Source organism: Mercenaria mercenaria, chromosome 3 (genome assembly GCF_021730395.1).
Source record: "Mercenaria mercenaria strain notata chromosome 3, MADL_Memer_1, whole genome shotgun sequence".
NCBI lineage: Eukaryota > Metazoa > Mollusca > Bivalvia > Venerida > Veneridae > Mercenaria > Mercenaria mercenaria.
In genome coordinates this window covers 46,633,018-46,656,962 of record NC_069363.1, presented here as the reverse complement: position 1 = coordinate 46,656,962, position 23,945 = coordinate 46,633,018, and the positions used below count along the sequence as shown (strand labels likewise).

At 37.2% G+C, this 23,945-nt stretch overlaps 1 protein-coding gene across 1 annotated transcript in view; it reads right to left on the bottom strand.

Moving 5' to 3' along the window:
• LOC128555885 (uncharacterized) overlaps positions 1 to 23,337 on the bottom strand; it is a 36,080-nt gene extending 12,743 nt beyond the window's left edge. Inside the window, exon 1 of the mRNA XM_053539678.1 lies at positions 23,307 to 23,337. Within this exon, the coding sequence (XP_053395653.1) occupies positions 23,307 to 23,337 (31 nt within the window). The remainder of the gene's footprint in view (positions 1 to 23,306) is intronic.
• Between the last annotated feature and the right edge of the window lie 608 nt (positions 23,338 to 23,945).

Sequence of the window (23,945 nt, the reverse complement as noted above, 5' to 3'; positions counted from 1 at the left end):
CCAAGGTCAATATCACTTTTGGAGATTTTTATGCCCCCGAAGGGAGGCATATTCCATGAAGGCACTTTACTCGCGAACCACTGCACCCAGGACCTTCAAACTTCACATGCTGATAGTACTTAATGAGTACATGACCCCTACTGACTTTGGGGTCACCAGGTCAAAGGTCAAAGTCACCAGGTCAAAGGTCAAGGCACTGTGGGGGCATTTGTCACCATTAGTGACAGCTCTTGTTGGTAATCTATTTTTGTCTTGTCTGTAACTGGTGTACATAAAGATTCACCTTACAAGACATTGTGTCATGTGCAAAGGTCAACATCACAGGCACCCATGTTAACATTCTTTTTTTTTGTTCATGAAATTACCTCCCTTTTATTAAACAAAAACAACAAAAAACAATACATTAGTTTTTATATCAGTTTCCCCACTAATTTAAAAATGAAATTTTGTTTCTAGTAAGATAATAGATACATATACATAAGCTATTAACAATTGTAGAATGCAAACTCAGACTCGAGTTATAATTTAATATTATATAGGTAAATGCAGCATTGCTATGGTTGCTAAAGATTAGGTTGTATGTAGTGCAGTTCTACATTGATCGATAGTAGAATTTACTATTCTACATTTACATTTACCTATTCGGTAATGTAGACATGGATATAATTATTATGGGTGATGTAAAACCAATTCAGAGTAGTAAATATATTAAAACATGGTTCTGCTGTATATTATTTTGATTCTAATGTTTCAAATATAATTCTTGAAAAATGTAATATTAAATTTTTTTAATTGATTAGCAGGAACTTATATGAGAGTATAATAATATGTGTTTTTGATCTGTTTTCGTTTTTTAGCACAGGTTAAAAGAAAACAACATAAAGTGTTAATTACTTGCACAAACATTGTGATACCAAACAAAGAAGCTTCGCTGAAAGTTGTCCATCCATCTACCATGTAATTATAAAATTTAAGGCTGTTACTTTGTCTGCAATGAAGGGAATGGAATACTCATCTTCAAAGTGACATTTATGTCAAGATTAGAAATGTAAAAGCTAAGTTTCAGCAAGTATTTCATGTTTAAACCTTAAGTAATGAGCATTTAAATTTGACCTGAAACAGGAGTTTACTAGATCTGCCTGAATATCCTATGAATTATTGTTTGATTGTTACCATTGTGATTTTTCTTTGTACTTTCAGTGAAGCAGAGACAACAGAATAGAATGATGATCATTCCTATTGTAGATGATATCAAGAAGCATATCTGGTTGATAATCTTCTTTTATCTTGTAGACTTGTTTATTTCTTTCACAGCTTTGTTGTGCCCCCCCATGAGTGGTGGGGGCATATAGATTTGGTCTTGTCCGTCCAAAGTTCGTGACGCACCTAGCTGGAAAAGTATTTGATACAAATTGATGAAACCTTGCATGAGTGTTTATCATGATATGAACTTGCGCACCTCCTATTTTTCGTCTGGCTCCGCCCCCTATTTTCAGAGTTATGGCCCCTGAAATAGTCAAAAATGCACATTTTTACCTTGTGACACGCCTAGCTCAAAAAGTATTTGATATAGATTCATGAAACCTTGCAAGAGTCTTAATAATGATATGAACTTGCGCACCTCCTATTTTCGTCTGGCTCCGCCCCCTATTTTCAGAGTTATGGCCCCTGAAATAGTCAAAAATGCACATTTTCACCTTGTGACATGCCTAGCTCAAAAAGTATTTGATATAAATTCATGAAACCTTGCATGAGTCTTAAACATGATATGAACTTGCGCACCTCCTATTTTTCATCTGGCTCTGCCCCCATTTTTCAGAGTTATGGCCCTTGAAATAGTCAAAAATGCACATTTTTACCTTGTGACACGCCTAGCTCAAAAAGTATTTGATATAGGTTCATGAAACCTTGCATGAGTTTTAATCATGATATGAACTTGCGCACCTCCTATTTTTTCATCTGGCTCCGCCCCCTATTTTCAGAGTTATGGCCCCTGAAATAGTCAAAAATGCACATTTTCACCTTGTGACATGCCTAGCTCAAGAAGTATTTGATATAGATTCATGAAATCTTGCATGAGTCTTAATCATGATATGAACTTGGGAACCTCCTATTTTTCGTCTGGCTCTGCCCCCCTATTTTCAGAGTTATGGCCTCTGAAATAGTCAAAAATGCACATTTTCACCTTGTGACATGCCTAGCTCAAAAAGTATTTGATATAGATTCATGAAACCTTGCATGAGTCTTAATCATGATATGAACTTGTGCACCTCCTATTTTTTATCTGACTCCGCCCCCTATTTTTAGAGTTATGGCCCCTGAAATAGTCAAAAATGCACATTTTCACCTTGTGACATGCCTAGCTCAAAATGTATTTGATATAAATTTATGAAACCTTGCATGAGTCTTAATCATGATATGAATTTGCACACCTCCTATTTTTCATTTGGGTCCGCCCCCTGTTTTTAGAGTTATGGCCCCTGAAATAGTCAAAAATGTACATTTTCACTTTGTGACGCACCTAGCTCAAAAAATATTTAATATAAATGGTAGAAAACTTGCATAAGTCTTAATCATTATATAAACTTGCACACCTCTAATTTTTTGGCTGGCTCCACCCCCTATTTTTAAAGTTATGGCCCCTGAAATAGCAAAAAAATGCACTTTTTCACCTAATTATGTGCCTAGCTCAAAAAGTATTTGATGTAAATTCAGAAAACCTTGCTGGAGTCTTTATCGTGATGTGACCTTGCACACTTGGCATTCTTCTTAAGAATCTTAGCTCTTATTACAGAGTTATAGCCCTTGAAATAGCCAAAATAGTGGATTCTTTGTTTGTGATGCACATAGCTCAAAAAGTATATGGCCTAGAATAATGAATCCTTTTCATAAAATGTTTGTTAAGGCTATACCCTCAAACTGAGACTACAAACATTTGAATTATTGCCCCTTATTTGTGACAAATGTACCAGTGGGGGGCACACCCTGTGTCCTACAGACACATTCTAGTTTCACTTGCTTTATTTTATTACAACTGTTGATGCAATTGTACAACAAGTAAATGTTCTATGGGAAGTTTTGCTGAGGCAACACATAGGGTGTCAGTTTGTACATAGAAATTCTGCACAATTTGTGATAGCATAATTTGCCTACCATTTCGAAGTAGAGCGAACAGTTTTTGCTCAATAATTTGAGAACTACTTGACACTGAACATTCATAATCGGTATAATGATTGGGCATATAAAGTAGATGTGTTTTATTAACACCTCATGATTTATAGAATTTTAAAATACTTTTTGCTGATACAGCATGTTATAATTCTATACTTTTTTTATTCTTCTATTCACATTTGTACCACTGAGACACTGGATTCCATACTGGCAGGATACAAAAATCTCCTTGTTGATTAAACGATAAAACTGTTGACTGATCCTTTTGATAAAGGATCACATAAATATCAACATCAGTAGATGATTGACCCAATATTTCTGTTATCTTTCAAAAACATTGTCTTCATCAGATTGTCCTTTTTAAATGAGAAAAAAGGTATAGAGTGAATAGTAAGTTCACATTATCCTGTACATAATTGGATATATTTGGACTGTACCAATCTTAGAAACATAATTATTAGACTTACCTAGCACTTCATTAAATGGGTTATTATTCAAATATACACTGACGAGATAAAGAAACGCCTCATTCAAACTCGGTATACAATTTTTCGTTAACCGTGATTCAAAATTAGAAAAGAACAATTCCATTCGCAAATTAGATGCTTTACAAGAATTTATGGTCAATAAGAAATCATTTCATTGTTGCATTATGCTTAAATCTTGAATTTTAATAGCCCGGTCGGAGAAATTGCATTAGAAAAATCAGTAGCGCGTGTGGCCACCTCTGCTAGCAACCACAGCAGCAAGGCGACGCCTCATAGAGCCGCACCAGTTGCGTAACAGATACCATGGGTTTCTGGCCCACTCCTGGTGCAGCGCTGCTACCAGTTCCCGGACGTTTGCTGGCTGGGGTTGACGTTGGCGTAACCGCCGTCCGAGATAATCCAACGCGTGTTCAATCGGATTGCAGTCCGGTGAACACGCCGGCCAAGGTAAAACATTAATGTTTCTAGCCTGTAGAAAGTCCCTGGTGACGCGTGCAACGTGAGGTCGCGCGTTGTCGTGCTGATAGACTAATCCTTGACATTGTCGGAATAAAGGGACAACTACATGATGTAATATCTGGTCGATGTAACGCCTGGCTGTGAGATTACCTTGGCAAACGACGAGTTGGGACTTAAACCTACGGTTGATTGCTGCCCACACCATTACTCCACCTCCACCGTAACGATTGTGCTCCAAAACGCAATTGTTTGCGTAGCGTTCATGGCGTCGTCTATAGACACGGATACGTCCGTCGGCGTTCCACAAGTTGAAACGCGACTCGTCACTGAACACTACGTTCTGCCAACGCTGGCCGCGATGGTTGCGGGCCCAAATAAGACGTTGTTGACGGTGGCGCGTAACGTTAGAATTAGACCGCGGTAGGGCCTACGACAGGTAATTCCGCGTTCTCTGAGTCGATTTCTCACTGTATGTCGACTAATTGGACGTCCACGGTTACCTACAACTATACGTGACGTAGATTGCGCTGTCACAAATCTGTCACCTAAATGACGTTGACGTATATAATTATCCTGTCGTATTGACGTTACACGTGGTCTACCTGAACGTGGTCTATCGATAGACGTTACTGTGTCTCTAACACGTCGAATAAGATGCACAATTGTCGAACGAGAGACGTTAAAACATCTAGCAACTTGTTCCTGCGTTCGCCCACATTCAAGCATAGCCAAAACCTGAGCCCTCTCTTCAGAATTCAGCCTCGGCATTACGAAAACTAATGTTTTTTTCAGAGAATAGCTGAAAATATGGTTGTGTGTCATATTACACATGTACATGTGCAAAAATCGTTCAATCAAACCACATGGTTTACATGCACGGACTGCACGAGGAAATCATGACCAGGTACATGAAGTGAACAAATGGCTGAATGAAATCGGCGAGTTTTTGTTCACTGTGTTTGTCGGTCAGAGTACATGTAGATTTACTACATTTCACAACAATTAAAAGCATTAGGAAAAAAATAACGCCAAATTTCAATGAGGCGTTTCTTTATCTCGTCAGCATATATTTCCGCATTGTACAGAACAATATTGAATAACTTACTATTATTGTATGTTTATAATAAGATGTATGTTAAATTGTTAATTTTAAGATAACTGATTAAAAACCAGGACTACGGACCAGTAGTGAACAAATGGCTGAATGAAATCGGCGAGTTTTCATTTAAGTATGCATTTTAGAGATAAGACCTATGTTTTATTACCTGATTTACATTAAAATCTCTTAAGGGTAGTATTCTGGTTTCAGTTGAATTTTCCTGTCAATATTTTAGGTCTATTTAGATAGGATATTCAATATGAAAGTACCTGAAATGATTGTATAGTGTTTTGAATTGATATAAAAGTGGCCAGTCTTGGCAACCTTTTTGCTTATTTTGTAGTTTAAATGACTATCTTGAAGGTCAGATGGTTAAGGTCCTCTTCAGGTGACTTGGTCCCATTTGGGCCTCTTTCTTTTTGTAATTATTATGCTTCAGTAGCTTTCATTTTTAGCTCGACTATTCGAAGAATAAGTAGAGCTATCCTACTCACCACGGCGTCGGTGTCGGCGTCACACCTTGGTTAAGTTTTTCGTACCAGTCCACATTTTGACAAAGTCTTTTGAGATAAAGCTTTGAAACTTTCAGCACTTGTTTACCATCACTATGGCCAGTTATAGGCAAGAGCACATAACTCCATCAAGGATTTTGGCTGAATTATGGCCCCTTTTGACTTAGAAATCATGGTTAAGTTTTTCGTACCAGCTGATATTTTGACAAAGTCTTTTGAGATAAAGCCTTGAAACTTTCAACTCTTGTTTACCATCACCATGTCCAGTTATAGGCAAGAGCACATAACTCCATCATGAATTTTGGCTGAATTATGGCTCTTTTTGACTTAGAAATCTGAGTTAATTTTTCGTACTAGTTCATATTTTGACAAAGTCTTTTGAGATAAAGCTTTGAAACTTTCAACACCTGTTTACCATCACCATGTCCAGTTATAGGCAAGAGTACATAACTCCTTCAAGGATTTTGGCTGAATTATGGCCCCTTTTGACTTAGAAATCTTGGTTAAGTTTTTCGTACCAGTTCAAATTTTGTGTAAAGTATTTGACATATGGCTTTGAAACTTTTATCACTTGTTTAGTATAATAGTCTCTATCTGTATGAAAGAGTACATAACTCTGTCATTTATTTTTGCTGAATTATGGCCCTTTTTGGACTTTGAAATTGGTTCTGTTTTCATACAAGTCCATGTTTTGTCAAAACTATTTGACATATGGCTTTTAAACTTTGAACACTTGTTTATCATATAACTATTTTGACTGAATAATGGCCCTTTTTGGACTTTTAAATTGGTTCACACATTGCCATTTAGTGCAAGTCTTATCGAAATCCAAGAAATACTGGAAAATTGTTTGTCTAATCTATTTATTTCTTTTGACTGAATATCTGTGGAAATATTTTGACCTCATTCTTCAATCAATTCTTCGAATAGTCGAGCGCTCTGTCATCCAACAGCTCTTGTTTAAGGGGTTGTACTGTATTATTGGGTATTTTGGTTACTCTTTGATACGCATGATAGGTAGCATTAGTTTCTCTATTATGTGGGCTTAGTACGGCCTCAGAAAGTGACTTTTACAAAATGTGGTCACATTATTCCTTATACTCATTCATCATGGTTGGTATCATGAGTTTCTCTTATATTTCGTTTTGATAAGAGCTAAGTAAAATGACTTACAACAAGGACTCTGCTGCGTTCAATAAACGCTTGATGCCCCCTGTGGCAGCCTTGTCGATACAAAGCAACTTAAGTCCAAAACAAGGTCAAGGTCAAACTGAGGTCAGGTGATGTTTGAAGATGAGGATTGGTCACAGGTTTCATCTGTATTAGTATCAATTCATTCTTGTAAGCGGTATTGATGCTAGACGAAACGGTCCCATTTGGTTAACCAAGAGATGGCCCATATAAAGCAACCTAAGTCCAAAATGAGGTCAAGGTCAAACTGAGGTCAGGTTATGTTTGAAGATGAGGAATGGTCACAGGTTACATCTGTATTAGTAACAATTCATTCTTCTAGGCGGTATTGATGCTAGACGAAATGGTCCCATTTGGTTAACCAAGAGATCGCCCATATAAAGCAACCTAAGTCCAAAATGAGGTCAAGGTCAAGGTCAAACTGAGGTCAGGTTATGTTTGAAGATGAGGAATGGTCACAGGTTACATCTGTATTAGTATCAGTTCATTCTTGTAAGCGGTATTGATGCTAGACGAAACGGTCCCATTTGGTTAACCAAGAGATCGCCTATATATAACAGAAAAAAAAGTTCTGCAGTTTTTTTTATCCCAAGTCTGTTTCCCAGTTTTGTCAGAATAATACCAAAATTTGAAGACACCCTTTCAATTGACCCAGATGCTGGTATATTTAGAAGTTTGTTTTTTTGCACGACAAAGAGGTCTTAGGCTGATCTAAAACCAACACTGCTGACACTGCAGTGTTTTAGTGTATGTGCTTTCAGTCTCTCGATTTTGGCACTAATCACAGTGCCACTGTCTTTTCATTTTGCAGTCTTTCTATAATCATCCACAGTTACATTAAAACAATTCCTCAAAGGGTCCTTAGGCTTCATGTTTATATGACAGAAATGACAATGTGATCTAAATTGGAAACTGAATGGCCAAATTTAAGTTGTTCACACTTCTAACTTAAATAATCCCTTAATCTTGCTCAATAATTGCTGAGTCATCATATTCATAATAATGTCTATTCAATAGGTTTTTATAGGTATTATAACATTAGGCATGCAGGTGTCATTGTTATCACTATATGGGTTTTAAGTCAACTAAAGTGTTGAAATATGTATTGAAGTATGAACTGAAATATTATACTACCCAGTATTGCCCACTATTTCCCAGTAAAACCGGGTTTTCCCAGTATTACCCACTGGGCTGGGCAATATGTTTAAAACCCGGGTTTTTGCCAACCCTGAAAAAAGGGGCATAATTTTGTAAAAAAAACAAAATAGAGTTATGTAACCTGTGCAATGTAAGTCAGTTTATCGCAGTGAATAAGTGTGTGAAGTTTCAATCCATTCCCACAAGTGGTTGCTGAGATACCAGCTTACATACACGCGGACGCCAACGCATGGGCGAGTCTAATAGCTCTACTACTCTATGAATAGTCGAGCTAAAAATGGTGCCAGTCTTATGGACCTTGAGTCACATGATGTGGGTGATAATGAGGAATGTTTATTCTTAGTTCGAAGCAAATCCATCTAGCAGTAACAGAGATAAGGTAATATAGCATCTTAACTTTAACCAAGGTGTGGACACAGAAGCCAGTGAGAGCAGGACAGCTTTCTATACACATTATATATTCATGCTTAAAAGTTACTGAGAAAGATATAGAATTGTAATTTGAATCAAAAATTAAATGTTTAATTAAACTTTTCTGTAAGAAAACTGTACATTTACCAAAATACAAATGACCAAGGGCATTTGGGTAGTCTTTTTTAATTGAGTTACCTCCCTTGGATTGTAAAATTTGTAACTCTTGAATGCAGCTTGATTAGTGGTATGTTTCTAGATACAAATGACCTGTTTACTTAATAAATATTTTCTATGACTGCCATGAAACCCAAAATGAAATAATAGCTTCCCTCACATACCTTGTAGCATAAAGACCTGCATCTCTTTATTTCTGAAGTTTATAGTTTGTACCCATTCGATGCATTCTGCTTCACAGTTACTTCACACTACAAAAGAAAAGGCTGTTTTTCATTCTATTCAGAAAATATATAAAAATAATGCTCGTATGAGAAGCTACCAAACAATTTCATTATAATCACCTAAAATCTTTTACCTGTATCCTAACCTTCACCTTGCTATATTTCTAAAATGGACTGGTCCATCATTCAATTTGAGCGGTACCACTTATTATCCAAAGGTGTGTTCTTAATTTTTACTGACAGCATAGCAAACACTGTGCAGACCATAATCAGCCTGCATGGACGCAAAGGCAGAATAATTTGCCACCAGCAGGATAAGGGTTAGAATTAGATTCAACAAGTTTTCTTACTATGACGAAATATTTAGAAGCCAATCATGCAAAAATATATTAGACCAAACATGGAAAATTACTTGAGGCCTCTGACCTTCAGATCTGACTTGATGTTTCTTGAAACTGAAAATATTTTGGTAATTTGAAATTCCACACATGTACTGCAAATTTGTTCACCAGAAGAAAACTGAAAGGCTATAGAAAACTAATAATTCATAGAGAAGACCAAAGCCTATAAATATAATAATTATGTTATGAATAATTAGTTTGACTGTTTACTGGTGTAACTATAACTTGTTATTGAAACTAGAAATTGCTTTTGTAAAAAGGCGCATGTCTCCCCCAATGCAAAGTGCTATAGGCAAGAAGTCAGTAGGGGTCAGGAGCAAAAGTCAAAGAGACACTGATGGTTGGCTGCAATAGGGATCATCTACTTGGCATGTCCAGTCATCCCGCTAAGTTTCAACACTCTTGGCCTAGTGGTTCTCAAGTCACTGTTCAGGCTCCTGTGACCCTGACCTTTGATCAAGTGACCCCAAAATAAATAGGGGTCGTCTACTCTGCATGTCCAATCATCCTATTAAGTTTCAACATTCTAGGCCCAATTTTTTTTCTCAAGTTATTTTCCGGAAATTGTTTTTTGCATAAACCGGGCCCCGTGACCTTTTGACCTTTAAAGACTGCCCCAAAAATCAATGGGGGGTCTCTACTCTGATGTAAATAAAACCCTTTATGAAGTTTCAACATTTTTGGGCAAGGGGTTTTCCAAGTTATTGATAAAAAAAAGGGTTTTTCCCATTTTTTCAGGGCTCCTGTAAACCTTGCCCCTTTTAAAAGATTGACCCCAAAATCGATAGGGTCACTACCTCCCTTTTTAAATCATCCTATAAAGGGTTTCAACATTCGGGTCAAAAATTTTCTAAAGTTATTGTGGGAAAAAAGGTTATCAAGTTCGGGCCCCCTGGGGGACTTTTGGCCCTTTTAATGGAGTGCCCCCCCAAAAACAAAAAGGGGTCATTTTTTGGGCGGGAACCCAATCATCCTATATAGTTTTAACTTTTCGGGGGCGGGGGTACGAAAGTTATTGATGGGAAATTTGGTTTTTCCCAATTTTTCGGGCCCCCCTGAAACCCTTGCCCTTTTAAAAAGGAGTCCCCCCAAAAAATCGTAGGGTCATTCCCTTGCGGGGAACAATCATCCTATTAAGTTTAAAATTCGGGGTCAAGGGGTTTCCCCAAGTTATGCCCGTAAAAGGTTTTTGATTTTTCGGGGCCCCGGGACCTTGCCCTTTCCCAACGGGTGCCCCAAAAACAAAGGGGTCATTTTACCTGCATGACCAATCATCCTATTAAGTTTCAACATTCGGGGTCAAGGGGTTTTCTAAAATTTATGTTTGGGAAAATGGTTTTCCATGTTCGGGGCCCCTTTTACCTTGGAACCTTTAAAACGAGTGCCCCAAAAAATAATTTAGGGGTAATCAAACTCTGCAGGGCCAAATCACCCTATGAATTTTCAACATTTGGGTCAAGTCATTCTCAAGTTTATTGATGGGAAAAATGGTTTTCCATGTTCGGGGCCCCTGTGCCCTTTGGGACCTTCCACGGAGGGACTCCAAAATCAATGGGGACCCTTTTACTTTGCATGCCTTTAACCTATAAAATTTCAACATTCGGGGTCAAGTCTTTCTCGAGTTTTTGGGAACAAAAAAGGGTTTTTCCAGTTCGGGCCCCCTGTGACCTTGCCCTTTTGATGGAGGGGACCCCAAAAAAAAAATAGGGGTCGCCCTCCTCCATAACCCTTTCCAAAACCTAGGGAAGTTTGAGGTTCTAGTAAAATTTGGTTCTCCATTTAAATGCTGGGAAAATTTGAAGTGCGACGAGGGAAAAGGAGGGAGGGGACAGGGAAAAAAACAATATGTTCCCCCAGGAGGGGGGGGAATAATTAATTTTCCCAAGTAAAATTTTCCCTCAAAAATAGAAGTTTTTCCCGGTAAAAAAAGTTTGTTTCCATGGTGTAGTCAAAAAAAGTTCCTTATAAACGATCCCAATTTTTCCCCTTTTTTAGCCCTTTGTGCTTTAAACGGGGACCAAATGGAAAAATTTTTTAACTCAGGGAAATGTATTTTACAAAAAAATTTATAAGACATTTTTTCATGTTGATATTCTCATGTTTGTAGTTGTTTCCCTGAAAACGGGGGGGGGGGTTTGTTTTTTTCTGCAGAGTATTTACCTATTCAGAGACTTGCTTTTACTGCATACTTTTAAACCCATCCCTATCTGTTTTCCCTTTTCTTAAGCAAATGGATGAATGTCTTCGGAAAAAAAATGGGTTTTTTTAAAATGGAGTAAAAACCCCAGAAAGTGTCAACAGGATCAAAGTGGCTGAATTTTATTTTAAAAAAAAAGAACAGTTTTTTTTTATTGGTAAAACAACCCTTTAAAATAAAAAACAGATTTTATTTAACCAGTGGAACAGGGCCCAGATTACCTAAAATTAAGTATTATAAAGGGTTTAATCCTTTTTCCCTGACACAAGTTTAAACATAAAACAAGTAGGCCCCAAATGCTGAAAAGGAAAAACGAATAAACAAGCACAAAAGGTTTAAAAAAAAAAAAACAGGGGATGGGAAATTTTTTAGTGCCTTTTTTTTTAAATGGATTACCTCCTTCAACTGAAAAATTTTTATTTCATATAAAACTTTTGATTTCTTTTAAAATCTTTTTTCTCTAAGTGAAAGGGGGATGGGAAAAATGATTCTAAATACAAAACTTTAAAATATATTTGTATTACTTAAAAAATTTTTTCCAAAAACTCCCTTAGGGAAATTTTTTCCCCCTCAACCCCCAAACCCAGATCTCTTTACATCAAAAATTTTTCATTTCTGAAAGCTTTTCTGCTTTTCATTTAATTTTCCACACATTTCACTACAAAAAAGGGACTTTTTTTCACAGTTTTTGAAAAGCCCGGGGAAGGTTTAGATGCACTTTAAAGGGGAGGGCATATTGCTACATTCACATTTTAATACGGGAAAGGGGAAAGGGGGTTTGCATTTTAAAGAAACGTTGGTGGGAAAAAAAAAAAAACATATTCCTAAACTGATATAATACGGATGGACCCCTTAAATTTAATTTCCAGTATTTTTGGGAAAAAGGGTTTGTGGTACTATGAATGTAATGGGAAACAGGGGTCTTTTTTAAAAAGTACATTCAACACAAAAAATTAAGCTTTTGTAGAAAGGAAAAAAACAGTATTTTTACAATAACGTTTTCCCAAAATAAGGGTTGAAGGGATGAGTTTTTCTTTAAAAAACCCCCAAACCCCAAAATTTTCTTAAACATGAAAAAAATTTAAAAGCCACGCCATTTCGCTGGGAGGGGGGAAACGCCTTTTATTTTCATTGTTTAAAAAATTTTAAACAAAAAAATCAAAAAGGGGGGGTTAGCACCAAGGGCATAAACATGACGTTCTCCCAAAATGAATACCTTAGAACAGATATCTAGGAGCTAAAAGGGTCAGGGGGGTTTTTAAATGCATAATGGGGGACCCACTTAAAATTTCATCTTGAAAAGGGGTTTAAAATTTCATTTTGGTTTACAGGGTTTTTTTAAATTTTCCCAAAAACTTTCCGGGCGATTCACTCCCAAATGTATTTCTGCCCCCCGGACGAAAGGTAACTCTAAAAAACCAGGGGAACAATTTAAAGGTTTTCAGCACGTGTACGATTTTTTAAAAAAATGTCGTGTTTTAAAAATTTTTTATCAAAAAAGGGAATCCTTTTTCAAAAATTTTCCGTCTTTGATATTTAAAAAAATATTAATTTCTGGGAAATTTTGGGCCAAAAATTTTACTTACAGGGGGACTACTTTGCGCACCCAAACGGGTTTTTCCGCTTCAGTTTGGGCACCCCTTTATACTTTTTGAAAAACAATAACAAAACAAAAAATAAAATCAATAAAGTCACTTAAAACCGACTCCCTACTTAAATCAGTGTAAGAAAAATTTGGGTTTTTTAAAAAAATTTTATACATTTCGTTACGTTTTGAGATAAAGTTTATTTAAAACTGCATAATCCTTATCCTCGGAGACTATTGATTCGGGTTTTTTATTTATTTTTAGCTTTAAACTCAAAAATAAAGGTTGTCAAAAAGAAATATTTACATACCTTATCAAATATTTTCTATTATACTTTTACAAACACCTTTCCCAATAAATTCTGTTCCATTTAATTAAGAATTTAAATTTAATTAAAAACAGTCCTGTCAAAAAAACCTTTTGTCAGCCGCTTGCAAACCTAAATTCGGGGGAAAAACGGGGGGCCGTAGCACCCGGGTTACGGGGAATCACGTGATTTAAAAAGGGCCCAAACCCTTATTCATTTAGTAGGTTAACGTTAATTTAGTTTTTTTTTTTTTTAAGAAAGTTTTTTCACAACAGTAACAAAAAAAATTAACTATTAACATTTTACTTTTGGCCCCAAAAAAATTTAGTTTTACTCTTCCTAAACTTCAAGTGAGGGCATGGGGAATGGGCCCCCTTTCTTTTACTCTGAATTTGTGCAGTGAAAAAATTTGGGCCCATGATTACAGGGAAATACCCTTTCACCATGCCATCACATTGGGGCCCACTTTGCAAATGGGGATGGGGGACGGGCCCTTAGCAAGTGCTTTTGGTGAAAAAAAGCCCAAAAAACCAACAATTTTTCTTCATCTTCAATACCCTCATCACCTAACTCAGAACTAGCAAGCAATTTTAATGTGTGAGGGAACCGGGTTTTGGGTGATCCTGATTTTTTTCTTTGGGGACTTTTTTTCACAAATTTTTGACATTTTGGCATTTTTTTTAGGGGTTTTTTTTGGTTTGGTTTCTGTTTCTTTTATGTGCTGTTGTAGGGCCCTTCCACTTTATTCATCATTGCAGCCCCTTTTCCGGGAAACAAGCTTGCTCAGGGTTTTTTTTCGTGGTTTAAAATTTTTTTTTCCCGACTTCCTTTTTGAGTTTGGGGGTTTTGTTTTTTAAAAAAATTTCTTCAGGGTGCCGTTTAGTTTGATATTGCATTAAATTATTTGACCCCCCATTTTTTACGGCAATGACAGAAATTCTGTGCAACCGGAAAACAAAATTTATGAAAAGTATGGGGGGAAAAATTCAAGGCAATTATAAATGACTTTAAAGTGAGGATAACGTATATTCGTCCATTTTTGATCTTTTAAACATGCCTGTGTTATTAGTAACTTTTGGGGAACAAGATTAAAAAGGGATTTTTGCACATATACACAGGGATTGGACCTCTAAACCCAAAAATTTCATACCTTTTTTTGGGGAAATTTTTAAGAAATACATTTTCAAAAGTTTGTTGAATGTTTTTTTATTTATTTTTTTTTGGGGTTTTTTAACGTCGAAAACCGACCCCAATTTTAGGTCATAGGGCAAACTTTTCCAGCTTTAGGGGTGGAGGAAGACCCCAGGTGCCCCCCCCGTGCACAATTTCTTCACGAGCGGGCACCGGGGTAGAACCACCGCCCCCCCCGAAAACCCCGCTGGTTGGTTTCCCTCACGTAAAGAATTCAAACCCCCCAAAACGGGGTTTTGGGGGGAACCCCAATGGGAAGGGGGGAAAATGGTTTGGGGGGGGAAATTTTGAAGCCCAACGACTCTAACCACCCCGGCCACGGGGGGCCCTTTTGTTGAATGTGTTTTGATTTTTTAAGTGCATTGAAATTCATGAATCCCAAATTTAAAAAAATTAATAATGGCAACATTTCTGGCCCCCTTTTTGTAACCCCCTAGACTTCTGAAAACGATAAATGTTTAATGTTTTAAAGGGGGGAATTTATCTTTTTATTTGGGTTTTAAGGGGACAATACGGACCAGGGAACAATCACCACCCAAACCCCCGGCCCATTTTTTGGGACAACCCGGACCTTTTTCAGAACGAACTAGCTTTTATTTTGAAAAGTTCCAGGCCATTTTTTGAAACCAAAATTTTTTACATGTTTTTAAAAGGGTTTCAAAATTATTTAATAATGTCCTATTAATAACCCCTCATTTTTTTTAAAATTTTAATTTTTACGGCAATTTGTAGACACCCGGACCTTTTTATGGACGACAGGGAAACCATTTACTAGGGAGCCCCGGACCAAATTTTTTTGGGTTTCAACTCGAAACCATTTTTTTTAGAAATTTAATTTGGTTGGGTTTTAAAAATAAAATCAATTCTTAAAACCCATTAATAACGTCATTAAAAAAGGGGGAAAATTGAGAAAATTTAGGTTATGAAAATTCCCCGGGAGATAGTTTTTTCAAATTTTACTTTATTTATATTTTTTTTGTAAAATACAAAATGTAGATCTTTTATATTTAGGGTTTAATTAGTGAAAAGAATATTGTTTGCCGATTGGGGTTAGTGGAAATTGTTTTTTTTTGGCAAAAAAAAGTTTGGGGAAAAAGTCAATGCCTGTTTTCGTTTCAATTTATTTTTAACAGTTTGCATTAACAAAATTGTCAAAAAGTAAGAAAATGATTGCCGGCAGTTCTATTGATCTTAAACTTTCATAAAAATTTTAAATGATGACTTTAATTAAAAACCAAAATCATAGTTTAAATTAAATTTTTTAAAATTTCTTTTTATTTCAGATTTAAAAGAAAGGGAAAATAGTTTAAATCATTTTGCGTCGTAAAAAAACTAACCCAATAGTTTTTAAAGGGGTTATTTTTAAACTTTATTTTAAATTTTAAAAATAGTTATTTGTGACTGAAAAGAAAACGATGTTACGGGAAAAAGAAAACGAATGCAAACTTTTTTTTTTAAAATTTTTTAATTATTTCAAGCAGCCATAATACAACATAAAAATATAATTACATTATATAATACATAACCAAAATAAATAATCCATTCACTTTTTCCCCTTAATACAGGGGAAAAAGGGAAAACCCCACGTCAAAAACCACTGCACCGAAAAAGAGTGTTTATCATTTAAATTCCCATTTTTAAAACGGGGTTCCGTACAAAAGATCACACGCATCAAAAAAGGCTGCGCTTTGGGCCCCGTTCTTTTTCTTGGGGATTGGGCCCAAAAAAGTCTTTAAACTTTCCCTCGGGGAAAGGGCCCTTCCCTTCTTTTGGGGGCCCGTCGTAATTTGGGTTTTCCCCCAAAACTTCCCCTTGAATGGGAAGGGCCCCTTCGATTCTCGAAGAAAAGGGTCTACCAGTTTTTAGAAAAAAAGGTTTCCCCCTTTAAAGCACGGGGGTTGAACGAGCAGGGCCAACCCCTCTAGGGGTGGGTTTTTTCGTTCGTTTCGCCCCCCAAAAACACGGCCCACGAGGCCACTGGCCCAAATTTTTGTTAATCCCCCTTTTGTTTGTACATACTCAAAGAACGCGTTAAAATATAGAACAGAAGGAAAGTCAAAAATATGATAAAAAGCAAGTAGGAAAAAAATGGTTTGGGGTTGGGCTTTTAAAAATTTTTCTCCCTCTCTTTTTCCCAAAATATTACTCAAAAAAAAGGGAAAATAAAAACAGGGTTTTTTTACACTTTTTTAAAAGAGGGAAAGAAACTTTGGGTTGCATTATCCCCTTTTTTTTGGTAAAAATCTTTTATCACTTTTTAGGGTTTTCCAATAAACTATGTTTAAAAGGCACGTATGTCACACTTTTTAAAAACATAAAAGGTAAGTATCTCAATTAACGTTTGAAAAAGATACTTTTGGTCAAAAATTTTAAAAACCAGAAAAGGTAATATCTAAATTTAACATTTATTAAAGATCGTATTTTTGCACCAAACATAAAAAGGGCCCAAACAAATTGAAAATTTTTTTAAATTTAATCATGTTTAATAGACACACGGGAAAATTTTGGGTGACATTTAAAAAGGATTACTATAGTGTTTTTTGTGAGAGATCCCCCCACCGGGGGGCAGGAGGGGGGAAAGCAGGAGCAGGAGCGGAGCAGATTGCGTAATAAATTTAATTTAAATTTAAATTTAAATTTAGTTAATTAGATGTTTGGGGGGAAGTTTCCCTTCATGGGGGTTTGTTGTTTTGGGGCGTTTTTAATCTCTTTTTGCTGGGGGCGGGAAAAAGTGAAATTAAAAAGGGGAATCAGGTGTTTTTGGCCACTGTTTTATTTTGAAAAATTAAAAAATTTATATATAATTAATAACAAATTTGGGTTTAAAAAGGAGAAGTGTAAAATTTTCCCCGGCTGGGGGGAGCGAAACAAATTTAAAAAAAAAATTTTTTGGCCGGAAAAAATTTCGAGATCGGGACAACGCAGGAGAGTGCGCTGTTTAGATTTTCTTTAAAAGGGGTTTCATATGACAAGCTGGGGTTGGGTAACAAGAAAAACGCCGCAAGGTCGGCTGCTGCGGGTGGGGGAATTACAGAAGTTTGTCACAGACTGACACCCGTGCGTTATGTTTAAATCAAGGGAGAAGCTGCCCCTTTAAACTTTGATAGGATATTAGTAGACTTAAATGGGGGAAAAATCTTTTCTTAAATGGCAGGGGGACGGGTCACCCTTTTTTTACGGATACGACTGCCCATCAAAAAGTTTATGTTAAATGTTTTATGTCTAGATTTTCCCGGAGAAACTGCGATGAAAACAGAAGATGGAAAAAAAATGTGTTTTTAAAAATTCCCCCTCGTCATTTTGAAAATCTAACCACTTCCTTTTTGGGGTGCGCATGCGCACACGACTATTAAAACCGCTCAAATTTTATACCCCTTACAACTTGCTCCCAAAAATGAACCCCAACGGAAATTGGCCAATAAAAAAACTAAAAAAAATCCGACTATGCTGTTAAAAAAAGGGCAAATTTCTTTCTTTAAAATTTCATACTCCAGCAATATTTTAAACTGGTAAGTAAAAGCAGCCAGGGGAAAAACCAAATTTTTTTAAAAAATGTTGAAATTTTGGGGGGAAAAGTACTTTTTATTTCCCGGTAGATGATGCTGATGAGGGATGATGATAAAAAAATAATACATGTTGTTTGGGATTTTAACATAGACTAAAAGGGTTTCATGCTCTTGACGGTCAATTGTTTGCAATGTCAATTTTAAAAAATGTCATTTTCCCGTTCAACGGGTTTGGGCCCAGAGTAACGGGGGAAAACGCGTTACATGCAGAAGATCTTTAAAAATGGGAGGGCAGGGTTTAAAAATTTTCCCGCCTTCGGGGTATATTTTGGCTTTTCAATTTTCACCGGGAAATTTGTACAAACGACATTGAGAAAACCCCTTTTCCAAAAACGTAAGTTTTGTTAAAGGGTCTGCCCTCCCGCTCTGTTTGCGGGGCCCCGGGGCGAAGAACGAAAAACTTCTTGTGTTATTTTTGGACGACCTGTATCTTTTGGATGATCGGTTCTGGGGGAGGGTTTTTGGATTTGTTTGTTCTTTTGTGCAAACCATCGGACATGCCACGGGTTTTTGTTTTTAAACAACATATTCATGATTTTTCGAAAAAAGCAAAGCCCCCCCCCTGGAACACAAATTTTTTTTTTTTCCCCTTTCCCATACTGTTTTTTTAAAAGCTGCAAAATCGCCTGCAGCTTTTCAACACTGGGAACGCAGCTGTTTTGTCACGAAAAAAGGGCCCAAGGGAAACTTCGTACGGGGATACGAGACGTCAGGGGAAACGGATAAAATTCAGCCCTTTAATTATCAAACCTTATCCACGTCACGCCCACTCGGTTTCAAGTTAGATCAATTTTTTTTTTTCCTGGCAATCCCCATCGTTTTTTTTCAGGGGAAAAAAAAAACACCACCGCAGACGCCTATAAGATAAACATATCGAGAAATGGGACTTATATTGTGAGGCGCAACTGACAAACAACCAAACAACAAATAAAACACACACAACAGTGAATATTCAAGTGAAAAGCACTTTTTAAGCCATCGGGTTGTGATAGGACAGGTTTAATCGACAAATTAATTTTTATTTCGCTATCTTGCAGTGGGGGCCCCCCAGTAAAAAAGCATTTTGCTTCGCTGTATTTCGAGAAACAGATCAAGGGCAATTTGGGAAAAAAGTTTAAATCTGTTGCATGGAAATTTTTAAAATTTCCGACAGAGATTTTTGCGAACTTAATCAGACAAAAAAAACACTCGGGGGAAAAACTAGCCTCAAGTGGGCCCGTTTCACAGAAAAAAAACGTGGGCTTAGGCAAAGACGCGAAGGGTTTTTAAAAATTCTAATCCCATGTGTTTTTAAAAAATTTTTGACAAGTGAAACTGACGGGCGAAAAAACTTCAGTGAGGAAGTTTCCCAGGGACTTCCCCAAAAAACCTCAATCGACCAAACGTTTAAAAAATTGACATCGAGACAGGCCCAAGGGCCCTTTCGCAAACTTTTTTGTTTCCACTGACACCTATCAGCAGCTACACAAAAAACAACAACAACAACAAGCGGACTTAAAACCAGCGCAGTTTCACTTTCATCTCACGCCCACAGAAACAAAAACAACAACAAAAAAACAGCGGCGGGCACGGAAAAAAACTACATCGGGCAGCAGCAGAAATTCATGGATCAGACACAGGAAGCCCAAAACCCCCGCATCGCCATTGTGCTCAAAAACGGGGCCACAAACCGATTGGGAATTCTATCGGGAGAGCACAGCGACGGGGAAAAAAACTAGCCGAAATTTTTTCCAGTTTTAAACAGTAAAAAAAATTTGGGGGGAAGCATTCGGAAAAAACCTGTAGGCCCCAAAACACGGGAAATTTGTTATTTGGTTTTAAAAACCCCCCGCGTAAAAAGGTTATTTAAAGCGGGTGTAGTGACTAAAATTTTCAAAAAGGGAAAAAGGGTTGGTTTCCATACTGAACACTAAACTTTTTCATGATCCACACAAATCTAATGGCCATTTCCCTTGTTTTTTTGTTTTTTTTCCTTTTTTATGTTTTAAAATTTATCTTTTTTTTATATTGTAAGAAAGAAAAATGGAAGGGACGGGAAATAAACAAAACCTTTCAGGGAAAAAAAAAGGGGGGGAAAAATTTCCTTTTAACGTTCCAAGGTTTTTTAATTTTCCCACTTAAAAATAATAATATGATCCCGTAAAGGGAGGTAATCACGGGACAAGGTTTAAATTTGAAATTAATATCACCAATAATGAATTGTTCAAACCTTTGACAGGATTAAACACAAAACTTACACATTTTATTTTTCATGAAAAAATGGCAGTGTAAAAGATAGCGCCTGAAAAAAAAAAACGATACGGCCCTTACTGATGATAAAAATGATAAAAATTTGATAACGTTCTTGTATTACTTTAAAAGGTGTTATCACATTTATAAATGAATAGTTTTGATACTAGTATATGGGAAAATAGATGAATAATGAAAAAATTTCCCTTTTAAAAAAACTTTTTTTAAAACACTGCCCTTTAAAAAAAAAAATAAAAAAACTTGCTATTGTCTTAATAAAACATAAAAGGGAAACTTTTTGATTTTGCTGTCTGTCGTTTTGTTTTGCCCTTTTCTGTCTTTTCCCTTTGGGTTTTTTAACTTTTCAATCAAGGTTCACAGTCTCGGGAATGTTCTTTTGCCGGGGGAAACCCGTCCCAAAAAAATTAGGGAAGCGACAGCTTTAAAGGGGTATCTTTTCGTACCCGGTAATTTAAGACCTTTTTTGTAACCGAAACCATAGATTTTTTTTAAAACCTTGGTTTTTTTCTTTAACTTCGTCTGGTGACAAACCCGGGAAAATTTAACTTTTTGAAAAGCTCGTGCCGAAGTTCCCGGAAAACCCTTTTCTCGCTTTTTTTAAAATCCTTTGCCCCCCGTTTGCTTTGGAAATAACATTTGGACTGAAGCCAAAAATTCCCCGCAGACATCCCCGGGGTTATTTTCAAATTTTTATTTTTCCCGGGAAAACCATTCGGTTGGTTTCACTTTTAAGCGGGTGGTTTCGGCCAAATTTTGAAAAAATCGAAAAAATGCATAGCTTTTTTGGTCCTGTCATAAAAGGTCAAAAAACCCCCGGTTTGTCTTTTCACGAATGGTGGGTTGCCCCCCGGGGGGAAAGGCCAACCCTTTAAACCCCCCTTTGTTTAAATCTGTCTTGACGAAATGATTTAAAAAATGAATACCACCCCCCAAATTTTTGATATTTCCAAAGGGAAAACAAAAAATCCTAGGGTTTATTGGTTTTGGGGAGATACAAGGGGCGGTGCATTTTGAAACCGCTGTCAGATTTTGGGTGAAACACGCGCAGGCGGCTCAATGTTGTTTTTGACAGTACCTCTTCACATTTTCCCCACTGTTTCGGGCATATCCCACATCATATAGTTTCGGGGTTCTCTTAGTTTTTTCCCTTTATAAAAAAAAAAAAAAACCCAGTGTGGAAAAAAGAACAAGTGTTTAAACAACAACATACATAAATGTTTACATCCCTACATACATACATACTAATACTTTAACACACTGAAATTCAAATGACATAACTTTGGGTTTCCAAAGATTTTTTAACAAAAAAAACTTTTGCAGCCGGAGATGTTTTTTAAAAAATATTTTAAATTTTAAAATTTTTAATTTGTTTCAGCAATATTTTTTTTGGTTTTTTAAAAAGTATATGCGAAATTAGATCAAATTACTTTAAAACCGCAAAATAAAAAGAAATCAAAAAAACGCGGGGCTATGTGACGCCCTTTAAATAAACAAACCCTCACGTGTCGAAAACCATTTCATAATTTAATGCCCCAAAAACATCCCTTTCCCAACAGATTACTGATTTTTTTCCACATTTTTCTGTACAATGGCGCACGTGCCGAATTCTCTGTTCGGAACAGTTTTTTCATAATTTTTTTTCCTAGGAATGGCCCCTGAGTAAAGGGTGGGCCCCTGTGCACCCCCGTCCCCCGGGGGCCCCGTGTCTGCCCGTAAAACTGAAATTTCCCCTGTAGTGTAAAGTGACTTGCTTTTGTCTCTTAAAGTGAACAGGGGCCTTTCCCCGAAAACCGGGGTTTTTGGGTCATTTTGCCGACCCTGCAGTGTTTCGGGTGTCCCGCAAAAAAAGGTCGTCTTTTTTGGTAACAAAAGTTTTTTTTCGGGAAAGCCTTTGGGAAAAATTTCCTGAAAGGGAAAAGGGGAAAAGGGGGTTTAAGTTCCTTAAAGCTTTAAAAATTTAAAATTTTTTAAAAAAAACTGTAGAAGCAACTCTGAAAAAAAATGTGTTACGTTAATCAGCCCGAACTTTTTACATTTTTGGGGCATAAAGGGAGGAAAATTAAAAAAAAAGTTTTTAATAAAATTTTTCCCCTAGGGTTTTTTTCCTATTAAAAATCTGTAAGAAAAAGTGGATAAGGACTTACCGTCGTGCGTTTCGTAAAACGTGGGCGCCCGTATTTAAAAATTCCACTTCAAGGATGTAGCCAGGGTTTCGGAAATCCTCTGGCAGGGTCATGAAACCCGATCTCCTCATTTCCTTTTGGGGTTTAAAGGAAAAGCGAAACCCATGGGGGGGCACCTTGATGACACCCATATTTTGATGTTTTAAAGGCCATTAAAAATCCAGAAAAATGGGACCCTTTGCTCTCTTCCCCGTTTCTTTCGTAGAGACCCCTTTTGGCATTTGGGGATTTTTTGGGCTGGGGTCACCCTGGGGGTGCCAAGGGCAGCTGGGCCCCTTTAAAAGGGAAAAGAAGTTTTTTTGTTTTAAAGTTCAACGCCCTTTCAATTTTTTGTTATGGGTTTTGAAATTAAAAAGGGCGGCCTTTTTTTTTTCCAGCGTATAAGCTTACCCAAAATTTAAAAAAACCCTCTATGCTTAGCTAAAATTCCGTGTGGGGTTTTCCCAAAAAAACCCGAATATGGGTCTATATTTTTTTTAAACCCTTATCCTGCAAAATTTTCTACAATAAAATTTGCCCCATCTATAAATTTTGGGGACAGTCCTTAAACTTTTAAAAAGGGGTTGCATAAAAAAAAAATATACTGCTTAATAGCGAACAGAGCAGTTCATTTTTTTTCGCCGGCACATCCTTTGCAGTCTGATCTTTTGATTGCACTGTCGCAAAGGCGGAATCAAACGTGCCCAGCATGAAAAGGGGTTTTTGATAATGTTTTTAAAAGGAACATTCTCTCACCTCTGTTTCCTTTTCTCTCCCTCAGAGGCATCTTTTCGCCCGTCAGTAGCTCTGGGTGTGGTCTGGGTGAAACGAAGTGCGCTGTAAAAGGGCAAAACTAGCTGGGGAAAATAGTATCGCAAGGTAAAGCCCCTCAGTTGCCCCTTTTTCACTTTTTGCCTGCCTTTTTGGCCCACGATGTCCCCTCATAAACAGACATTTCTGTGACCAGCGCTATTTTTTGATACTCGCCTAGACATTTTGATCTAGGGGAGCCCCCAAGGGCAGCTACGCCCCTTTGATACTGGTCTGTCGTGATGTCGGTGCCCTCTATACTGTCGCTAAACGACGCTATGGGCGGCAGGCAAGTCCCACCAGGCGTTCGGGGCCAATCAATGTAGCCCTCGCAGGAGTGGCACTCGCCCGGGCGACTGGAGGGGCCACTGGCGCGAGGGCCGGGGCCAGAGTGTTTTTCGAAACAGCCCCCCCCCTTCCCCCCCCCTCCAAGGCAGATATCGATAGACTGTCAAGAGTAAACCCCCTTTAAAAAAAATTATGCCGCCCTATGTAGCGGTTTTTTGTAAATTTGGGTTTTTACTCGTGTATGTGTTATTTTTTGGGGGGTGCGGTTTCTGCTGGCGCCGTGCAGAGCTGCGGCCG